The 21,490-nt window shown below is 48.7% G+C and overlaps 1 protein-coding gene across 1 annotated transcript in view; it reads left to right on the forward strand.

The window, feature by feature from the left end:
* The window catches only part of KCP (kielin cysteine rich BMP regulator), a 521,393-nt gene that overhangs the window by 413,038 nt on the left and 86,865 nt on the right, over positions 1-21,490 (forward strand). The window contains exons 47-48 of the mRNA XM_069229392.1: positions 17,348-17,430; positions 18,566-18,686. Coding sequence (XP_069085493.1) covers positions 17,348-17,430; positions 18,566-18,686 — 204 coding nt within the window. The remainder of the gene's footprint in view (positions 1-17,347; positions 17,431-18,565; positions 18,687-21,490) is intronic.

Raw genomic sequence — 21,490 nt, forward strand, 5'->3', positions numbered from 1 at the left:
TACTGTTTTCCTTCCCCTCTGGGGTTATGGAAGGAAAGCCTGCCCCATGACTACTGATTAAAGTCTCATCTTCACTGACTGGTTCATCTTCCAAATTGTCAGTGTTTTCTTCGCTTGCCTGGGCCTAGTCAAACTCAGCAAGCAACTCCTTGGGTTGTGCCTTGGTTAGTTTGGGTCCAGTCTTAATTTTGCAAGCTCTACAGAGGTCCTTTAACTGCTTCAAACTAAGACGCAGGTATGGGGTCAGGGTGAGCTCCTTGACTCTATCTTCTTTGAAGTTGACATATTTATGTAGTTGGGACCCTTTTGGAAATTCCCCCCAAAAATCTAAAAAAGACCTTTAATGCCTAACCAGCTAAAATTATTTTTAAATGTATAATACGGGACTGGTGGACTTATAACAAGGTCCAAACAGTTCGGATTCAAAATTTTGAAATATCTGAAAAAATATTTTTGGCTAAAGTCAAATGTGGGTTTCTTCGTGGAAACACCTATTCACAGAGTGGTATCAGCAAATGCAAACTCTTGTATCCCACCACAGATCCACCAATGTAGGAAGATGGCGATATCTGCAGTGTATCAATGTAGGGGTACACTATGTGTATCAAGATGGTTTCTGTTTGCAGTTGCCCCAGCACACTTTTTGCCTGTCTTTTGATGCAACTTTGAATGAAGTGCACTGGGTTCCTGCTAAGCAGGTACCCAGTGCCAGTGTTCCTTCCTCAAAACAAGACACCTGGTCACTTGATCTCCAAGTGGCCAGGCCCTTTAGCACCTCTGTAAGTCCCTAGTAAACAATACCCCTTGTACCTAAGGCATGGGAACTGAAGAGGGCTCCTAAGAGCTGCAGCACAACTTGTGCCACTCTAAGGGACCCAACACCAACCTCATGCAGATCTCCATAGCAGGCTGCATGACAAGGTGCTCCCAAAAAGTGAAAACCGAACATGGCACACAACTTGTGTACCATGTCCCCTAAATACTGATTGTAATAATTGTAAGTCACCCATACAGCAGGCCTTATATCCCCAAGGCAAGGTGCATTATATTACAAGTGTGGATATATCTGCTTGCACACCCCACCCAGCAGGATGACCTGCAAATCTGCATTCCAAGGCAGGAAGCTTGAAACAAGCCCACCGCCTCTGGTATGTAGATCTGGAATTCCTTATAGGAGGATGTCGACCCACCTGCTCCATGGCCCATCTGGTACCTGGCCAGGCAGGAAAATTAGCTATGCAGGAGCCATGTTGCATTTCTAGGCTGGAGACACTCCTAGACCAGCCCGAAATAAACACAGCCTAAGGAATTCTGCCATCTTGTGTGTGGTAGAATTAGGAATTCCCCCACAGCCTCAAGGCCACAAGGGCTTGGTGCTTTGACTATAAACAGACAGGGCACAAAACCAAGGGCACGTCCTGTCCTAAAAGCAAACCCACTAGTGTGCCCCCAGGGGTTTCCAGCTGTAGCCTTAGAGGATGGCTCCTCAAATGAGGAGGTTCTCATAGCCGTTAATTGGTAAGTAGGACCCAAAGGTGAGTTGGAGACTCCAGAGGGAAGTACACACTTCCACCATCTACTGGTGAATGGAATCCTAACCACTGCCCTGAGAGATACCTGTGGCAGTCACACCATTGTGCATGACAGGTTGGTACTATCAAACCACTACATCCCGGGTGAGACTAAAAGAGTAAGGGCTATCCCAGGGAAGGCTACGGATAAGTCTTTGGCTTTAGTACCCTTAGAAATAACTGGGTCCTTTAGTTGGAGAAGGGTGGTAATCAGTACAGACCTCTGCCTTGATTGTTTCCTTGGAAATGACTTCCCAGAGGTTGGTCAGAGCCCAAAAGAGGAACTGGCCCAGTGTTAGTCACCTCCCAAGGATTCTGGAGGTGCTGCCCCTGCAGTTAGTGTAAGTGGGCCCAAGAACAAGAAGAAAAGGAGAAAGTGTAGGATAAGTGGGCAAGTTTTAGCCAAAGGTCCAGTGAGCCAAGGAGATTCTGCTTCAGTAAGGAAGAACTCCACAGTTGTCACTGTCAAAGCCCAGCCTGACCCACAAGAAGTCTTGACTTGTGAGGCAACTGTTAAGCATGAGATGGTGGCTTCCAGCTAACAGAAGAGAGAGTGGAAGAAGGGTGTTTGCTACAGGATGTAGTAACCCCCACTCTAAAACAGCAGACAGGCCCCCTGAACCCAAAGAAGCCTCTAGATTTGCTCCTTCACCTGTCAGTGAAGAGCTAAATGTGTGGTTCTCAGCACTGACGGCTGTCAGTGGCCTTTGCTGGGTGTTAGCCTCTATGGCTGCATTGTCCTTAGCACGGTGGTCTGACCCCATTTTAAAGAGCAAGCTAGGGCCCTGACCCTGTTGGTAATGGTGGGGTTACTCAAGCAGTGGGTGACCTCTTTGGGTAAGCTTTGGATAACCTTGCTAAGATAGGGTTTAGCAGGGATGCACACTTCTCATCTCAAAGAAAAGAGAATGGGCGAGGAAACTAGAAGAGAAGACAAAGAGCATTTTAAATGAGGTCCTCACACTGTTGAGGTAGGTCAGCCTCCTAACTAAATGACCTGGACAGGAGGATGTAAGGCAGAGTAGACCCTGCAACCATCTAGCTTGCTTCCTTCCTCTTACTCACCTGACAGACTAGGAGGACTCTCCCAGGTTGTTGCTGAGTCTCCTGGGCTGTTGGCTGGGGGAAGTGGTTATATAGGAGGATAGGTTCTGGTTGGTGTCCCCCACTTTTTGCCTGTTTTTTGATGTAACTTCCACTGAAGTGCACTGGGTTCCTGCTAACCAGGTCCCCAGTGCCAGTGTTCCTTTCCCATAGCAAGACACCTGGGGCCAGATGTATAAAAGGGTTTTTCCCATTCTGTGTCAATGGGAAAATGTGTTCGTACATATGGCCCCTGGTCACTTGATCCCCAAGTGGCCAGGCCCTTTAGCACCTCTGTTAGCCCCTAGTAAATGGTACCCCTGGTACCTAGGGCATGGGTACAGAAGAGGGCCCCTAAGAGTTGCAGCACAACTTGTGCCACTCTAAGGGACCCAGCACCAACCTCATACAGACTGCCACTACAGGCTGCGTGACAAAGTGCTCCCAAAAAGTGAAAACACGACTTGGCACACAGCCTGTGTGCCATGTCCCCTAAACACTGATTGTAATTATTGTAAGTCACACATACAGCAGGCCTTACAGCCCTAAGGCAGGATGCATTATATTACTTGTGGAAATACATGCAAGAGCATATATGCCCCTACTATGTCTTTTAATAGACATAGTAAGTGAGCAGGGAAGCCATTTTAAGTACATGTGCAGGACCCTGGTCAATACGAGTTCCCCAGCTACATAATGGCTTCACTGAAAATAGGGATGTTTGGTATCAAATATCTTGTATTAATAAATCCTCACTGATTCCAGTGATGGAGTTAAAAAATACATGCACCCAGAGGGCACCATAGAGGTGCCCCTGAAAACCTACCAACTTCTGGTGAGTTCGCTGACAAGTTCTATCCAGTCTGCCACCAACAGACCAAAATCTGACCCCCAAGGGTGAGAGCCTTTGCTCTCTGGAGGTCAGAAAAAAACATTGCTCTAGGAGAGGTGTTCACATACCCCTCCCAACAGGATGGATAACCTGCAAATCTGCATTCCAAAGCGGGAAGCTTCAAAGAAGCCCACTACCTTTGGTATGTAGATCTGGCCTTCCTCAGAGGAAGATGCCGACCCCCTGCCCCATGGCCTATCTGGCACTTGGACAGGTGGGAAAATTAGCTATGCAGGAGGCGTGTTACATTTCCAGGCTTGACACTCCCCTAGGGTGACAAGCCTGAAATGAATACAGCCTCAGGATTTCCACCATCTTGTGTGTGGTGGAATTACAAATTGTGGGACAGGGTGATGCCCACTCCCCAGAGGAATTGGTCATCTAGGGGGTATAGTGATCCCAAGGGTATGTAGCCCACTGGCTACCTACCCTTGGGTAGCACTCAATTTAGGAGGCGTTAAGGGGACTACATTTAGTCCCCTTAACGGCTCCTAAATTGAGTGCTTAGGGGACTCCCTGATACCAGGATTTCAGATCGTCGCTGGACACAAAAAAAGGAGTGAACAAGAAGCCTGCTGAACTCGAGAACATAGGAGCTTGACAGACTTGGCGCCAACCATGCAAGCCTGCTGCACCCCACCCTCTAGAAGCAGCTGATCTGTAGTGCCGCTTCAGCCACCAAGATACCAGGAGTGCTGCCAGTGCTTCACCAAACACCAAGAAGAACTCCCTTAGAGCAGAGGAGCTGCTTTCTGCATCTGCAGCTACCCAGGGAAAGAACTGTGGGGACTGGAACTGCCAAAAACCTGATGCCATACAGCACCACTGCACCTGAGCTGCCTAACCAGAGCTGAAGTGGGCCAGTGGTGCCAACGTGATTCCCAGTCCCTCCAGAGATGAAGTCTACTTTGAGCTTGCCCTCTGTGGACTTCCTGACAGCATCTGCAGTCTCTTCCCACAGACTCCTCTGCAACTGCAAGTGACCTGAATACAAATGCCTAGCGCCTCAGGACACCTCTGCACCGGTCTGCCCTGAACTGATGAGAAGAGGACCAAGGGTGTCCCCACATCTCCCAGCCTCATGAGACCTGAGCACATTTGTTGGCTTGGTCAGACTAGACCCCCAGTTGACACCTGCATCTCGGTTCTGTGGGCCCACCTCAAACCGTGAGTAACTCCAGCACTGGACCCAATGCCAAAAGACACCACTACACCAAGCCCCACAGCCCGAGGAGAAGTGGACTTCAAGGGTCAAGCTCCCCTCTGGGTTCCCCCAGACTGACCTTCCAGTCCCAACTTGCAGAAAATTCCTGATCAGACTGTTTCCCATTGAAGTGAATGGGACACCCGATGCCATAACACACCTCTGCACCCGGATACTCAGAGCCTCCCAAGATGACTTGCTGGTGTGGCCTTGGACCCTGCCCCATATTCAGCTTAATTCTGGGAGAATAGTCCTGTAAGTCCAAAGGATACCATTACAGCACCCGAAATTTTCAGTGTCAACTTTTAAAAACAGTAAAAATCTTTAACTCAAAAAGTACTCACATGATCCAGAAGATCTTGGTATCAAAGTTTATATGAACGTTTGTGTTATTTTAAAACATTGGTGTCAGATTTCTTTATTGAGTGTGTCTCACTTACTGTATGAGTGTGCCTTACTTGCTTAGCACTACCCTCTGATATGCCTAACTGCTCGACCACACTACCACAAAAGAGAGCATTTGGGATGTCATTTGTGCCTCTGTGATACCTCTGTGGTTTGTCTGGACTCTTTGCATAGTATGCCTCATTTTGGCACACTATATAAGGAGCCAGGTTCCTACACTATGCAAATAGCACAAGCAACCCTTATTGGTTGATAGAGGCTAAAGTAATAAACCTAAATGCTCTCTTTTGTGGTAGTTTGGGTGAGTAGTCTAGGCTTACCAGAGGTAGTGCTAAGAGTTTGTTGAACACTCAGAGTCAATAAATGAAACACACACTCAAGAAGAAACTTGAGACCAATTTAGAAAAATAGTACACATTTTTATATTCATTTAGACACCAAGATCTACAAGATCAGGTAAGTACTTTACAAGTGAACGATTCTGAGAAATATAGAAAATACAGCTGTCAAGTCTGAGACATGAGCCTCCAACGTGGTAAGGTTAGTCTATGGGGAAAACATACACTGCACAGTGTAGGAAAGTCAATCTTTTTGGCATGGTTACTTCCACTTTTTGCCTTCTGTCAGTATGCTTAGACTGTTTTCATTGGGATCCTGATTACCAGGACCCAAGTGATTATGCTCTCCCCCTTTGAATTTGGTTGCCTAGGACGTTGCATACCCCACAATTGGCATACTGGTGCCCCCTTATTAGTCCCTAGTATATGGTACTTAGGTACCCAGGGCATTGGGGCACCAGGGGTTCCCCATGGGCTGCATCATGTATTCTGCCACCCATGGTAGCCCATGCAAAATTTATCTGCTGGCCTGCCATTGCAGCCTGCTTGAAAAGGCTGTGTGAAAAGGTCACTGCACCAGGTCACTGTGTGTAACCCCTATGGTAGGCTCTGCTAGCCCAGAGGGCAGGGTGCCCTGTGTATGAGGGCACCCCTGCATGAACAGAGGTACCCCTACAAACTCCAGTTCTATTACACTGGACTTCATAAGTCTGGGGAAGCCATTTTACATGTGTACTGGACACCTGTGTCCTACTTCATAATGGTAACTCCAAATCTGGGCATGTTTGGTATTAAACATGTCAGAATCATACCCCAGTAGTGTTGCCAGTATTGGTTATATGATTCCATGCACTTTGGCGGCTCCTTAGAGGACCCCCAGAAATGCTCCTACCAGTCTTCTGGGATTTTCCTTGCAGCCCAGGCTGCTGCCGTCCGTCAGCCAGGTTTCTGCCCTCCTGCTGCTTTACCATCTCAGGCAGAGGAAGGCAGAACAAAGGATTTCTAGTGGGAGAGGGAGGTAAAACCCTCTCCCTTGAAAGTAGGTGTTACAAGGCTTGTGAGGGGTAGCCTCCCCAAGCCACCGGTTTGCTTTGAAAGGCAAATTTGAAAAACGCCCGGTCCCTGCTCTCGTGTGAAACTGGACAAAGGAAAGGGAAGTGACCACTCCTCTGTCTGTCACCACCCCAGGGGAGGTGTCCAGAGCTCCTTCAGTTGGCCACTTGATCCTGCCATTATGAAACCAAGATGGGCAGAGTTGCCAGGTCAGGCAGGTGATGTCACAGCCCCCTCCTGATAGGTGGTCACCATTCTAGGTGACCAAACCCCCTTCTAGGGTTATTTAGGTCTCTCCCTCTTGGGTGGGTCCTCAGATTCGACATGCAAGATCATTTACTTCATCTTCTGGCCACTGGAACTGCAACTGGATTCTTCAGGAACCGACAACCTGCAACTTCAGCGACAACTCTGCTTTACAAAAACTTTTCTCCGGCTCCTTACAGCAACTGCAACATTTCCCCCATTGTGCATCCTCTGAGGTCGGCGAGACGTCAGCCTGCACCTAGAAATAAGAAGAAATCTCCCTTGGAGTGAAGGAGTCACTGCCCTGCATCTGCAGGCACCAACTCCAACAACGACCGGCTGCATGGATCTGCTCTCCTCCAGAACTGCATGGATCCTGCATTACATGTGGTGGTCTAGAGTGGTATTCCTGTGCCTCTCTGCCAGCTGTCCAACTTGGGAGACGGTAAGCCCTTGTCTCGCCTTCCAGGACAGTACCCCTGTGCACTTCGACGCTTGCAGCTATCAAGGCTTGTTTGCTCCTGCTCCAAGGGATCTTCATGCTCCGTGTAACCCCAGGCCCCAGCACTTCTTCCTGCCTAGCACAGTTTCCTCTCTGCTGCTCCAGCGAAGTGGGACGCCTCTTCAGGTGTGATGACTGGGATTCACTGTGACTTGCTGTGCCTGCTACCGGTGGGTTGCCTGTGGGGACTGCAACTGCTTCTGGTGACTCTCTCGACTATTGAGGGTCACCTCAGACTCCCCTCCAGGGGTCGAGTCCCCTGGATCTTGCTGGTCCTTTTCATCCTTGCAACTCTTCTTTTTCTTCTTTTGCGTTTACCCAGGCTTGTTGGTGGTTCTCCAGCACCACTGACCCTCTGCAACCCGACAGCCAATGTGGGACACCATCTGCATTGCCTCAGGAACTCCTCTTCATATCCTGTACTGCACAGATGGTCTTCTTATTCCCCCTTCGACCTGGTCATACATCCACAGAAGGATGAGTAGTGGCTCCTGCCACAACCGGACACCCCATCATGAACTGGACTTGGTCCCCTTCCTTTGCAGGTCGTCTTCTGCCAGAACCTACCATTGGGCTCTTCCAGTATGGTCTGGGTCTTGCACAATCCTTTTCCTAAGTCCTCCTGTTAGTTTTGGGTAAAACCAGGTACTTACCTCTGCACTCCTGGTCAATGAAGGTCACTCTGGTACTCACCTCTTGGGGTCCCTAGTTCCTCCAGCTCCCTTCTAATGATTCCACATCCTTAGGTGGGGGACTGTATCTCACATTCTACTTTCTTAGTATATGGATTGGCTCCCCCCAGTGCCCTCACTATTTTCTAATAATTTTGCCAATGCTTATTGTTTTTATGCTCCTTACTGATTGTTATTGTGTACATAATTAGTGTGGATACTTACCTCCAGTTGGGGGGACTGCCTATTAGTATTCTAGTATTTGTGTTACCCTAATAAAGTACCTTTATTTTTATAACACTGTGTGGTTCTTTCATGTGTGGGAGTGCTGTGTGACTAAAGGGGTATTGCATAAGCTTTTCATGTCTCCTAGATATGTCTTGACTGGTCATCCACAGCTACCTCTAGAGGGCCCTGACTTCCTTGGCACTGCCTACATTTCACTAATAGAGGATACCTGGACCCGGTATAGGGTGACAACACCATAGGTGTCCCCCACACACCAGGGCAGCTTCCTACACACAGGGTCACTTGCAATCGACTCACAGAACTTTTCTCCTGGACTTAAGGTAAGTAGAGACCAAGGTCTCTAGAACCACTAAGAGTTTTGGGTTACCTGTCCAGGTGTGTCCAGGTGCAGAGGTGTTCCTAGCGGTGGTAACCTTGGACAGTTCTCGTTGAAGTCAATGAGTACATGGAAGAAAAGGTCATCAAGTGGGGACTGGATGACCAGTTCTGCTTAACCCAGGGGGGGCTTTGTCTTTGAGGATCTCAGCTCTGCAGAGACTCAGTCGGTTTCAATTGCCCAGGACTGGGGGTGCTTGGGTTTTATCCAGATGGAGCTGCGAGTTAGAGGCTCTCAGGGCTCTTGGGATACCTGCAGAAAAGGGGAAAGAAATACAGCAGAATGACTTCTGGCATGGAGCTGGCCTCTCTTGAAGTCCCTAGACATGCAGGTAGGTTTTTGCAGTGGTGGTGTTTCAGCTGAACACAAACAAGCCTTGGTGCTTGCAACTGGGGTCGACACCAGGGTATTGGTGCAGGAAGGCTTCTAGCAGGCTCATTGGCTCGAAGACTGGATGGGTCAACGGGGCTGCACTTCTAGACCTTCAGGATCCTCTTCCTGGCGAGAAGCTCCCACCGTGGATCTGATGGTCAGCAAAACCAGGAACCGAACAGTTACAGTTGGTGCCTGCTGGTGCAGGGAAGTGACTCCTCCACTCTAATGGAGATGCTGGCTGGTTGGCAAAGTGCAAGCAGACCTCAGAGGCTTTTAGAGGATGCACAGCTGCAGGACGAGTTGGGTCTTTGCAGTTGTTGGGACTAGAGCAGGTAGGCAGGGTTTGTTGCCAAAGTCCTCAGCTACTCCACAGTGTTTGCATTGGTCGGCTCTTCTCCTTCTGAGTTTCTGGTGTCAGGTGTGTATCTAAATACTCACTCTAGAGGCATTTAGGGGAGTGAAGGGTAGTAACCAACTGGTTACTTACCCTTGGGACGACTACACCCCCTATATGACCGCTTCCTGTGGCCATAAACCTGTCCCAGAGTTCCTAGTTCCACCATAAATACGATGGTGGAACCCTTCCACCGTGGAGCACATCAGACAGCACACCTTAGGAGTGTGACTAGCCTGGTACTGCAACACACCTACTTGCATAGCTAATTTCCAGCCTGTCCTGGTGCCAAAGGGGCCTCAGGGCAGGGGGTGGCATCTCCCAGCCCTGGGGAAGCCGGGTTCACATGTCATAAGGCAGCAGAGGCTTTGAACCCTCCATCCCAGATATGCTGATTTACTAACCATCCTGCTGGAGGAGGTGATAACACCTTCCTCCGGAGCAGGCATTGTTTCTGGCCTCTGAGAGCACGGTTTCTCACCTCCATGGGGTCATGAACTCATCTATGGTGGCAGGCTGATCAATAAAAGTCAGCCAGCACACTAGAGGACTAGTAGGTTTTCAGGGGACACCTCTAAGGTGCCTTCTAGGTGCATGTCATGATAAATCCTATACTGGCATCAGTGTAGATTTATTAAGATGAGGTGTTTGATACCAAACACCATAGGTTTTAGTGAAGCCATTACGTAGGTTAGTAACTCGTAATGACTAGTGCCCATTATATACCTTAAGACTGATGGTGTCCCTGTTCACTTGTAATATCTAGTAATACAGCTAGACATCATAGGGGCATATCTGCTCATGCAGCTATGACCTCACATAAATTATAATGCACCCTGCCTTGGGTCTTCTAGGCCGGCTGTAGGGGTGACTAACATATATTATTTGCAGTGTCTTTGGCATGGCACAAAATGAGTGGCCCATGTTGTTTTCCCTCATGGTTTGCACCATGTCATGCAGTTTGAAGTGGCAGTCCACGTGCAATTTGTAGAGGGGTCTCTTAGGGTGTCATAATACATACTTCAGCCCTCAGGCACCCTCTTTAGTACCCAAGCCCTAGGTTCCAGGGGTACTATTTACTAGGGACTTACAGGGGTACTAAAGTGTGTGCCAATCGTACACAATTGAGTATTTTGTTTTTAAGGGAAAGAGCACTGGCACTGGAGCCTGGTTAGCAGGCTTCAGTGACTTTCAGAGTCAAAAACTGGCATCCAGCAATTCAAAGTGGAGGCAACAAGTGAGGGGATAACCTGTGAAAAGCCTGGCTTCCTACACTGTGGTCCAGGGGAGGGGATGCTAAGAAAGGCTCAAACATTTAATAGTTAAGATCCACGTCTCTCATGCCACCAGAGTGTACAAAAACATCTCATCTGCCCAGCCTCGTAGAATTGGCACCTCACCCCCAGCCTCGAGGATGCTTTTTCGGTCCCAGGTGCTAGGTAACTGCTGTCACTTTTGTCCCTGACCTCCAATTATAGCCTCATTCTTTCATTTCAAATTTTTTCTTTATTTTAAATTAGTTCAGCACACTTGGGGAAGGGTTTAATGTAAGTAGGTTGGGTTCATTGCACTTGGGGTCTCTCCCGCCGTTTTTCCCACCGTTTCCCAATCCTCACACTCCAGCCGCCCTGCTAGCCCCTCCCACCTCCTAGGACTACAAATGGAAGCTGCTGTGCAGATGCGCCAAAGGTGTGCCTAAGGCAAGCCCATCTGCGCCCCTCCACGCCTGGAATGTACCCAGCGCCAGGACCCCTGGTCCTCCCGCCACCCACCACTACACCCCCAAGGAGCTCCTTGACCCCAGACACTGACGCAACAGATGCTTCACTTCTTCCCCACGATCAACCAAAAGACCCTTCACCTACTGCCATCGCCACTTCTCCTGCAACACAGCTCGCAATTAATCCTGCGCCACTTGCTCTGAGATGACCACGAACAACCTGGAACCGCTCCAGTGCATCCTGATCAACGTCCGCTCCCTCTGCAAACACACCACGGAAAATGGGACACCATCACCACCCTGTCCCCTGACGTAACTTCATCACCAAAATATGGCTCAACCTCTCCTCAAACCCTGGCATCGCCACCGCCACACCCAGTGGCTACAAGATGATACACCGCCACTGCACCAACAAACATGACAGGGGCATTGCCATCATCTTCAAGGAACTCATCCAATATACCACCACCAACGACGACCCGTCTCTCATGGAACACCTCAATTTTCATCTACAGACCGATGCAAAGACCACAATAAGAAGTACCCTCACTTACAGACCCCAGGGGTCCCCGACTAGTCTTCTGCAATGCCATTGCCAATCTCATCGTCCCCTTAGCCATTGACTCCCACCACTACATCCTTCTTGGTGATCTCAATTTTTACATTGACAGCCCAACAATGCCAACTCCACCACCCTCCTAGAAAACTTCAACAACATGGGCCTCACCCATCTGGTCAATAAACCAACCCACAAAGTCGGACACACACACAACGCTATCTTCATCTCCAGCAACAGACGCAAATTCACCCATGTCATAGAGCTCACCTGGACTGACCACGCCATAGTTTACTTCACTATCCCCGATGCCCAGCACACTGTCATCAAGTACCACTGTTCTACCCACCACAACTTGGGCAACATAACCAAGACTCAATGGACACATGCCCTCAGCACCACACAACTCAAAACTTCAGGGGGCCTTGACCAGGCCGTCCAGAACTTCTCCACCTTGATCTCGAAGTGTGCCAACAGAGTCACCCCACTGAAAGCAGCAAAAGCCAACAAAACCTCAAAACAAGCCACCGGGTGCACCCCAGAGCTCAGATCCACCAAGCACAGCTGCTACTGACTCGAGGAGTGTTGACCCATCACCAAGGTCCCCTCCAATAGAACCACCAACAAAGCAGCACTCCCCAACTACCAACCCCACATGAAAGAAACCAGGAGATCAGCCATTACTGCTTGAATCAACTCTGACTCCAACTACTCGGACGAACTCTTCAAAATAGTCAAGGGATTCTCCAATCGGACAGCCAGAGAGAACACCATCCATCCCTTCACAACAACTCTGCGACACCCGCTCAGACCACTTCCACAGCAAGATTGCCACCATCTACAACAACTTCTACCCCAACCCACCACCCTCAGCCTCAACAACCTCAACCTACCAACGAACACCAGCTATACGATCACCACCGGTCTCCGATCACTACACAGACCACCACGGCCATCATGTCCTCCATCCAATATGGGGTACCCACTGACCCCTGCCTCCACCATCATTTCAACCTCAGAGGCAACCCTATCAGCACAAAGCTCAACAGTATCCTCAATACCTCCATCTCCACAGCAACTTTCCGAGACAGATGAAACATGCAGTGATCAGACCCCCTCCTAAAGAAAGCTTCAGCCGACCCCAGCAAACTCAAAAATTACTGACCGATCCCCCTGCTCCCCTACCTGGCCCAAGTACTTGAGAAGGCCATCAACCAACAGCTCACCAAATGCCTGGAACAAAACCACTTGCTCAACGCCTCGCAATCCGGATTCCAGGCCAACCACAGCACAGAGACCACCCTGATTGCTGTCGCAGATAACATCAGAACACTCCTTGACCACAGAGATACTGTGGCCCTGTTCTTCCTCGACCTCTCTACTGCTTTCAACACCGTCTCCCACCACACCCTCATCAGTTGTCTCTACAGCATCGGCCTACAGCAAAACGTCCTCAAGTGGATCACATCTTTTCTCACAGGACGCAGACAGATCATCAGACAACCCCCCTTCACCTCCTCACCCCTCATATGCAGCATGCACCAAGGACCATCCCTCAGCCCCACCTTGTTCAACATCTACATGACTGCCCTCGCAGACATTGTCAGATCCCATGGACTCAACATAATCTCCTATGCAGACAACACTTGACTTATCCTCTCGCTGACCATCCACCCCGACAACGCCAAAATCAATTTCTGCAACACCATGACCAAGGAATTTGATGAGTGATAACTGCCTCAAACTCAACTCTGACAAAACAGAAGTACTAATCTTTGGAAAGAACACCTCCGAATGTGACCACAGCTGGTGGCCAGCAGAACTTGGATGTAAGGAAATGCCTCCTTGGCATGGTTACCCCCTGACTTTTTGCCTTTGCTGATGCTAAGTTTTGATTTGAAAGTGTGCTGAGGCCTGCTAACCAGGCCCCAGCACCAGTGTTCTTTCCCTAACCTGTACTTTTGTTTCCACAATTGGCACACCCTGGCATCCAGGTAAGTCCCTTGTAACTGGTACCCCTGGTACCAAGGGCCCTGATGCCAGGGAAGGTCTCTAAGGGCCGCAGCATATCTTATGCCACCCTGGGGACCCCTCACTCAGCACAGACACACTGCTTACCAGCTTGTGTGTGCTAGTGAGGACAAAACGAGTAAGTCGACATGGCACTCCCCTCAGGGTGCCATGCCAACCTCACACTGCCTATGCAGTATAGATAAGTCACCTCTCTAGCAGGCCTTACAGCCCTAGGGCAGGGTGCACTATACCATAGGTGAGGGCACCAGTGCATGAGCACTGTGCCCCTACAGTGTCTAAGCAAAACCTTAGACATTGTAAGTGCAGGGTAGCCATAAGAGTATATGGTCTGGGAGTCTGTCATGCACGAACTCCACAGCACCATAATGGCTACACTGAAAGCTGTGAAGTTTGGTATCAAACTTCTCAGCACAATAAATGCACACTGATGCCAGTGTACATTTTATTGTAACATACACCCCAGAGGGCACCTTAGAGGTGCCCCCTGAAACCTTAACCGACTATCCGTGTAGGCTGACTGGTTTTAGCAGCCTGCCACACTAGAGACATGTTGCTGGCCACATGGGGAGAGTGCCTTTGTCACTCTGTGGCTAGTAACAAAGCCTGTACTGGGTGGAGGTTCTTCACACCTCCCCCTGCAGGAACCGTAACATCTGGCGGTGAGCCTCAAAGGCTCACCCCCTTTGTTACAGCAGCACAGGGCACTCCAGCTAGTGGAGTTGCCCGCTCCCTCCGGCCACGGCCCCACTTTTGGCGGCAAGGCCATAGGAGATAATGAGAAAAACAAGGAGGAGTCACTGGCCAGTCAGGACAGCCCCTAAGGCAACCTGAGCTGAGGTGACTCTGACTTTTAGAAATCCTCCATCTTGCAGATGGAGGTTTCCCCCAATAGGGATAGGAATGTGACCCCCTCCCCTTGGGAGGAGGCACAAAGAAGATGTACCCACCCTCAGGGCTAGTAGCCATTGGCTACTAACCCCCCAGACCTAAACACGCCCTTCAATTTAGTATTTAAGGGCTCCCCAGAACCTAGGAACTCAGATTCCTGCAACCTAAGAAGAAGAGGACTGCTAAGCTGAAAAACCCTGCAGAGAAGACGGAGACACCAACTGCTTTGGCCCCAGCTCTACCGGCCTGTCTCCTCACTTCTAAAGACACTGCTCCAGTGACGCTCTCCCCAGGGACCAGCGACCTCTGAATCCTCAGAGGACTGCCCTGCATCTAGAAGGACCAAGAACTCCTGAGGACAGCGGCTCTGTTCACCAAAGACTGCAACTTTGTAACCAAGGAGCAACTTTAAAACAACTTGCGTTTCCCGCTGGAAGCGTGAGACTTGCCACTCTGCACCCGACGCCCCCGGCTCGACTTGTGGAGAACAAACACTTCAGGGAGGACTCCCCGGCGACTGCGAGACCATGAGTAGCCAGAGTTGCCCCCCCTGAACCCCCACAGCGACGCCTGCAGAGGGAATCCCGAGGCTCCCCCTGACCGCGACTGCCTGCTTCTCAGATCCCGACGCCTGGTAAAGACTCTGCACCCGCTTTCCCCAGGACCTGAAGGATCCGAACTCCAGTACAGGAGTGACCCCCAGGAGGCCCTCTCCCTTGCCCAGGTGGTGGCTACCCCGAGGAGCCCCCCCCTTGCCTGCCTGCATCGCTGAAGAGACCCCTTGGTCTCCCATTGATTTCAATTACAAACCCGACGCATGTTTGCACACTGCACCCGGCCGCCCCCGTGCTGCTGAGGGTGTACTTTCTGTGTGGACTTGTGCCCCCTCCGGTGCCCTACAAAACCCCCCTGGTCTGCCCTCCGAAGACGCGGGTACTTACCTGCTGGCAGACTGGAACCGGGGCACCCCCTTCTCCATTGAAGCCTATGCGTTTTGGGCACCACTTTGACCTCTGCATCTGCACCCTGAGCTGCTGGTGTGGTAACTTTGGGGTTGCTCTGAACCCCCAACGGTGGGCTACCTTGGACCCAAACTTGAACCCCGTAGGTGGTTTACTTACCTGCAAAAACTAACAAACTCTTACTCCCCCTAGGAACTGTTGAAAATTGCACTGTGTTTAGTTTTAAAATAGCTATATGTGATTTATGTGAAAACTGTATATGCTATTTTGCTAATTCAAAGTTCCTAAAGTACCTACCTGCAATACCTTTCATTTGAAGTATTACATGTAAATCTTGAACCTGTGGTTCTTAAAATAAACTAAGAAAATATATTTTTCTATACAAAAACCTATTGGCCTGGAATTATCTCTGAGTGTGTGTACCTCATTTATTGCTTGTGTATGTACAACAAATGCTTAACACTACTCCTTTTATAAGCCTACTGCTCGACCACACTACCACAAAATAGAGCATTAGTATTATCTCTTTTTGCCACTATCTTACCTCTAAGGGGAACCCTTGGACTCTGTTCATACTATTCCTTACTTTGAAATAGTGCATACAGAGCCAACTTCCTACATTGGACCAACAAGCACACCGATAGACCACGAATGCAACCTGGGCATCATCCTTGAAGCCACCTGACCATGAGAAGGCAAGTCAACTCAGTCGCCTCCTCTTGCTTCCATATCCTTCTCATGCTCCGCAAAATCTTCGGATGGATCCCAGTCAACACCAGAAAGACCATCATGCAGGCCCTCATCACCAGCCACCTTGACAACTGCAACATCCTCTACAACGGATTTTCCACCAAGCACCTTAGAAAACTCCAGACCGTACAGAGCACTGCAGCCAGATTCATCCTGGCCCACCACAAATGAACCCAGATCGCCCCCACCTTAGAAACATTCACTGGATCCCCACCCAGAGCAGATGTCAGTTCAAGATTGTCATGCACTCATACAAGACTCTACACGAGCAGGGACCATCCTACGTCAACCATTCACTGAATTTCCACATGCCCGCAAGACACCTGCGATCCAGCTCACTCGCCCTTGCACAAACAACCTGCCACCACTGCCGCAGCGGTGGCCGCTTCTTCTCCTACATCGCCTCAAGCCCTGGAATGACCTGTCCCTCCACCTCCGAACGACACCCTCCCTGGCTGACTTCAGAAAGAAACTGAAGACCTGGCTTTTTGATGGTGACATGACACCCTCAGCGCCGGGATACCCCTAGGGGTGATAGAGCTGCGCTATATAAATGTTGATTGATTGATAATGATTTACTCTAGAGTCTACCATTTTAAATAATGGTATGTTTGTATTTTTGGTCTGTTTCATTTGATGTTTAATTTAGTGAATAAATATTTCAATTATATTCCATTATGTGCTTTAAATACTCCGTAAGGGCTGTAAAAAGATCTAACCAATCACTACCCAACACAATGATTCACTAAACAGTATGTTAATCTAAACCAACCTTTCCAGCCATTATTCTATGTGACTCACCGCTAAACAATTGGAAATACAACTAAATACAATATCATCAGACCACGTTGGCCACTATTGCAAGTGGCCTGCCATCTTGTGTGGTAATTGCTCAGCTGGTAAATATGTATACCTCTGCAAAGAAACAGAACGTTCTGAATTTGCCTGCTTGGAATGTGGAATAAAATGTGCAATCTCAGTTTGCACTCCTGATTTCTGCATGTTTTCCCCCTTTTCTAGCAGTTTTCTCATGTTACTCCAGGTTTTTGATATTTCTTTTTCTGATTTTGTTTGGCAGACTGTGTGTATAATAACCATGTGTATAGTCCAGGAGAAAGTTTCCAACTTTCAGATGACCCCTGCGAGATCTGCACTTGTGAGGTTAGTGCCCTTCTTTACTGTTTTATGCTTTAAAGGAGCTCTGCTACCTAGATGTACCAGGTGATGGATTTATCATGGACAAAAGGGGAATACCGAAGCAGTAAAAAAATAGATTTTCAGTTTTCCATGGGAAAAGTATCTTGAGTGAACCAGAGACTGATGGGAAGACAATTCCAGAGAACTGCAGCGCTGGGTAAAAAGGAGCTTCCCTCTCCCACCATTCAAGAGCACCAGAACAGGGATATCAGGATGGGCAAAGACTTTAAAAGAAGGGATAGCAATCAAAATTGGTCCAGGAGAGATCGAAAAGGAGATCACGGTGGAGGGTCAATGAGATAGAGTGAGTGAATGTAATAAGAAAAAGAGAAATTTACATCAGAACTTTCCTGGAGGTCAGCACAGATATTATGTTCACCTTACAGAATCATATTTTTTCGATGCCATCAAATTATTACATTTCCAAGGGCTTTTCTGAAAAGGAAAACATTGTCTGCAGGGCGCTAGAAAAAGGGACCAAGAAAAGTGATGTTCAGGGATAGCTGTATCATTTCCATCAAAGAGACGGACGGATGTTGCAGGCAGTAATTTCTAACATTGTCACTGATAACTCCATGCCATAACTAATGCCCAAGGGGCAGTTGGCAGCCAGGGCAATGTTTGGGGCAGAGCAGTTATAGAGCCGAGTATGCCTCAATGCTATCATCTCAAGATTGTACTTGAAGATACTATTATGGGCGATGGTAGCATGCTAAAGAATAAATCTCAGATTAATCAATTAGGCATTGAGAAAACTGGAAACAATGTTACCTGATGAATAGTCCTGGGTCACAATGGGAGCTGCACAGCCAGAGGACAAGAGAAGAGTAGCTTTGTCTGAGCCAGAGTTAAGTGACTGAAAATATTCCTTGCTTTAAGAGATGCATTTGGAGAAAAGCAAAGGTGAAGAGTGGAAGCATTTCTCACTTAGTGTGTTCGGTGTACTTGGGTTTGTTAGTTCTTTTTTCTGCATGACAATCATGATGAAGGTAGGGGGGCCTATAAGAGCATGAAGATCAAATAATAGTGAATTCAAAGCAAAATGTCACCCTTTCAAACACATACTTGAAAATATGAGACCTGTGTTTTGTTTTCACAGCTTATGCCAGACGGGCAGCAGTACAGGCATTGTAATAGGAAGCAGTGCCCCAGCCTTGTTGACTGTCCAAAGAGCCACATCCAGCCACCTGGACCAGGCCATTGCTGTCCCACTTGTGCACGTATGTAACTCACTGTAACTGAAGTTGAGTACTAGCTGCCCCACCTGTACATGTATGTATACTCACTGTAATTGAAGCTGAGTACTAGCTCATAATAATTTTCATTTTTTATCTTTGTAGTATACATTTTACAATCTTTAAAAAATATATATTATTCCACTGACTTTCTTAGTTTGAGGCCTTATTTAGGTTGGCCAGTGAATCAGCTTGTGCATGGTCCTTATGTAAGGTCCCCATGAATTTGTATGGGCTAAGATCTCAGCGGTCAGGGGCCAGCCATCAAATTTCTTTGGCTTAAAACTTAAATGCATGTTGGGGTTCTCCATTCATTTGCTTAGACTGTGATGGCAGTTGATTTCTGCCGCATATATTAAATATTGAAGTTGGTTTTCCATACGTACTTACTTTGGCTTATCTCTCTGTTGACTTCACCGAATAATTTGATCAGCCTGAGTCCTCAATTGGGTTCTCTCAAAGATCTACTTTGGGGAGATCTTTTTTTTTTTTTTTTTTAATTAAGGTTATAAATCGAAAACCAGTTCAGAAAAGCAGATGCAAATGCTCAGCAAATGACCAAACAATAGTTGAAAGATCCCCCCATCCCCTATGAGTGCCTGGATGATATACAAATATGATACAATAGCTAAAAAAAAAACGAGAGTAGTATATGACAAAACATAGCCGGGGGAGTTATTGGTTGTGACCAGATTTGAGGAGAGCGAGGAACCTCATAAAGGGTTCCCAAATCCTTCTGAGATGACAACTACGCTCGACCCGATTGATAATTAGGCATTTGAGGGACCCTATACTTTAGTGAGATCTTAATGCCATCTTCCAATATTTATTCATGGCTGAAACAACAGTTGGTGACCTCCGGAGACATCAGCTGTACTCTCTGTAGGAAGCTGGGTTCTGGTTGCGATACCCCTCCACACACACACACTTTGCCTGGTTTTTGATGCAACTTTGACTGAAATGCTAACCAGGCCACCTGTGCCAGTGTTTCTTCCCCAAAACAAGACACCTGGTCACTTGATCCCCAAGTGGCCAGGCCCCTTTAACACCTCTGTAAGTCCCTAGTAAATGGTACCTCGGGTACGTAGGGCCTAGGTCCTAAAGAGGGTCCATAAGAGCTACAGCATAACTTGTGCCCAGCACCAGCCTCATGCAAACTGCCATTGCAGGCTGCGTGGCAAGGAGCTCCGAAGAGTGAAAACACAACATGGCACACAGTCTGTGCACCCTGTCCCCTAACACTGCGTGCAATATATTTAAGTCACCTCTACAGCAGGCCTTACAGCCCTAAGGCAGGGTGCATTATATTACATGTGATGGCATATCTGCAAGAGCAGATATGCCCCTGCTGTGTCCTTGTCGATTCTTAGACATAGTAAGTGAACTGGAAAGCCATTTCAAGTACATGTGCTGGACACTGGCCAGTACGAGTTCCCCAGCTACATGATGGCTTCACTGAAAATTGGGATGTTTGGTATCAAACATATTGTATTAATAAACCCTTACTGATTCAAGTGATGGATTTATTAATACATGCACCCAGAGGGCACATTAGAGGTGCCACCTGAAAACCTACCAACTACCAGTGCGCAGACTGACTAGTTTTAGCCAGCCTGCCTGCCACCACCAGACATGATTCTGACCCCCTGGGGTGAGAGCCTTTGCTTTCTGGCGATCAGAAACAAAGACTGCTCTGGGACAGGTGTTACACATCCCACCAAACAAGATGACCTGTGAATCTGCATTCCAAGGCAGGGGACTTCAAAGAAGCCCACTGGCCTTGGTATGCAGATCTGGCTTCAGAGGGATGCCGCCTCCCCCATGCCCTCTATTTGGCCTATTTGGCAGCGGGACAGGCAGGAAATTACATTCTCAGGGAGGTGTGTCCACCAGTCAGGTTAGTCCCACCCCTAAGGTGAGCTACCTGATGTGGACACCACATTTAGAAATCTGTCATCTTGGGGTTGGCGTAAATAGGAACTCTGGGACAGGGTTATGCCCACTTCCCACACAAAGTGGTCATATGGGGAGGCGTAGTGACCCCAGGGTAAGCAGACCATTGGCTACTACTCTACACCCCTCCAAATGCCCCTAAATTCAGTATTTAGGGAAGCCCCTGGCACCAGATAATCAGATTCCTGTTGAACTATGAAGAAGGAGGACACCCAAGAACCGTACAAGCAAAGACTGAGGAAGAAGCGCCTGACTTGGCCCCAGGCCTAGTAGCCTGTCTGTTGTTCCTGCTGATTTGCGCCAAAGTCAACTCACCCTGCAAGCTTCTGTGCCTCCAAAAGCCTGGGAGGCCTGCCTGCCTTCAAGAAAGACCCAGGAACTCCTGTGGAACAGTGGAGCTGCTTACCTGCATCTTGAAGGCCCTCCAAGAGAACTACGAGGACTCTGGGCCACTGAAAACCTGGCACCTGAAAGCACTATTGCACCCGTGCCACCTAGCCTACCTGAAGTGGGCCAATGGTGCCAACATGGTCCTCCAGCCCTCAACAGACAAAACCCACCTTGGACTTGCCCACTGTGGACTCACCGATGGTGCCTGCAGCCTCTGTTCAGAGGCCCCCCCCACCACGAGTGCTCCTGGTGGAGAAAACCCAACGCCTCAGGCCACCTCTGCAGCCATCCCCGTGGTCCTTGGAGAAGAGGCCCGAAGATGTTCCTCTGTCCCTGAGCATCTCAAGATTTGAACCAACCCGTTGGTTCTCCTCTACTGGACTCCCTGTCCAAGCCTGCAGTCTCTTTCCAACCGGACCAATCCCTATTGACTAACATTGGGCACC

Source organism: Pleurodeles waltl, chromosome 4_1, assembly GCF_031143425.1.
Source record: "Pleurodeles waltl isolate 20211129_DDA chromosome 4_1, aPleWal1.hap1.20221129, whole genome shotgun sequence".
Classification (NCBI taxonomy): domain Eukaryota; kingdom Metazoa; phylum Chordata; class Amphibia; order Caudata; family Salamandridae; genus Pleurodeles; species Pleurodeles waltl.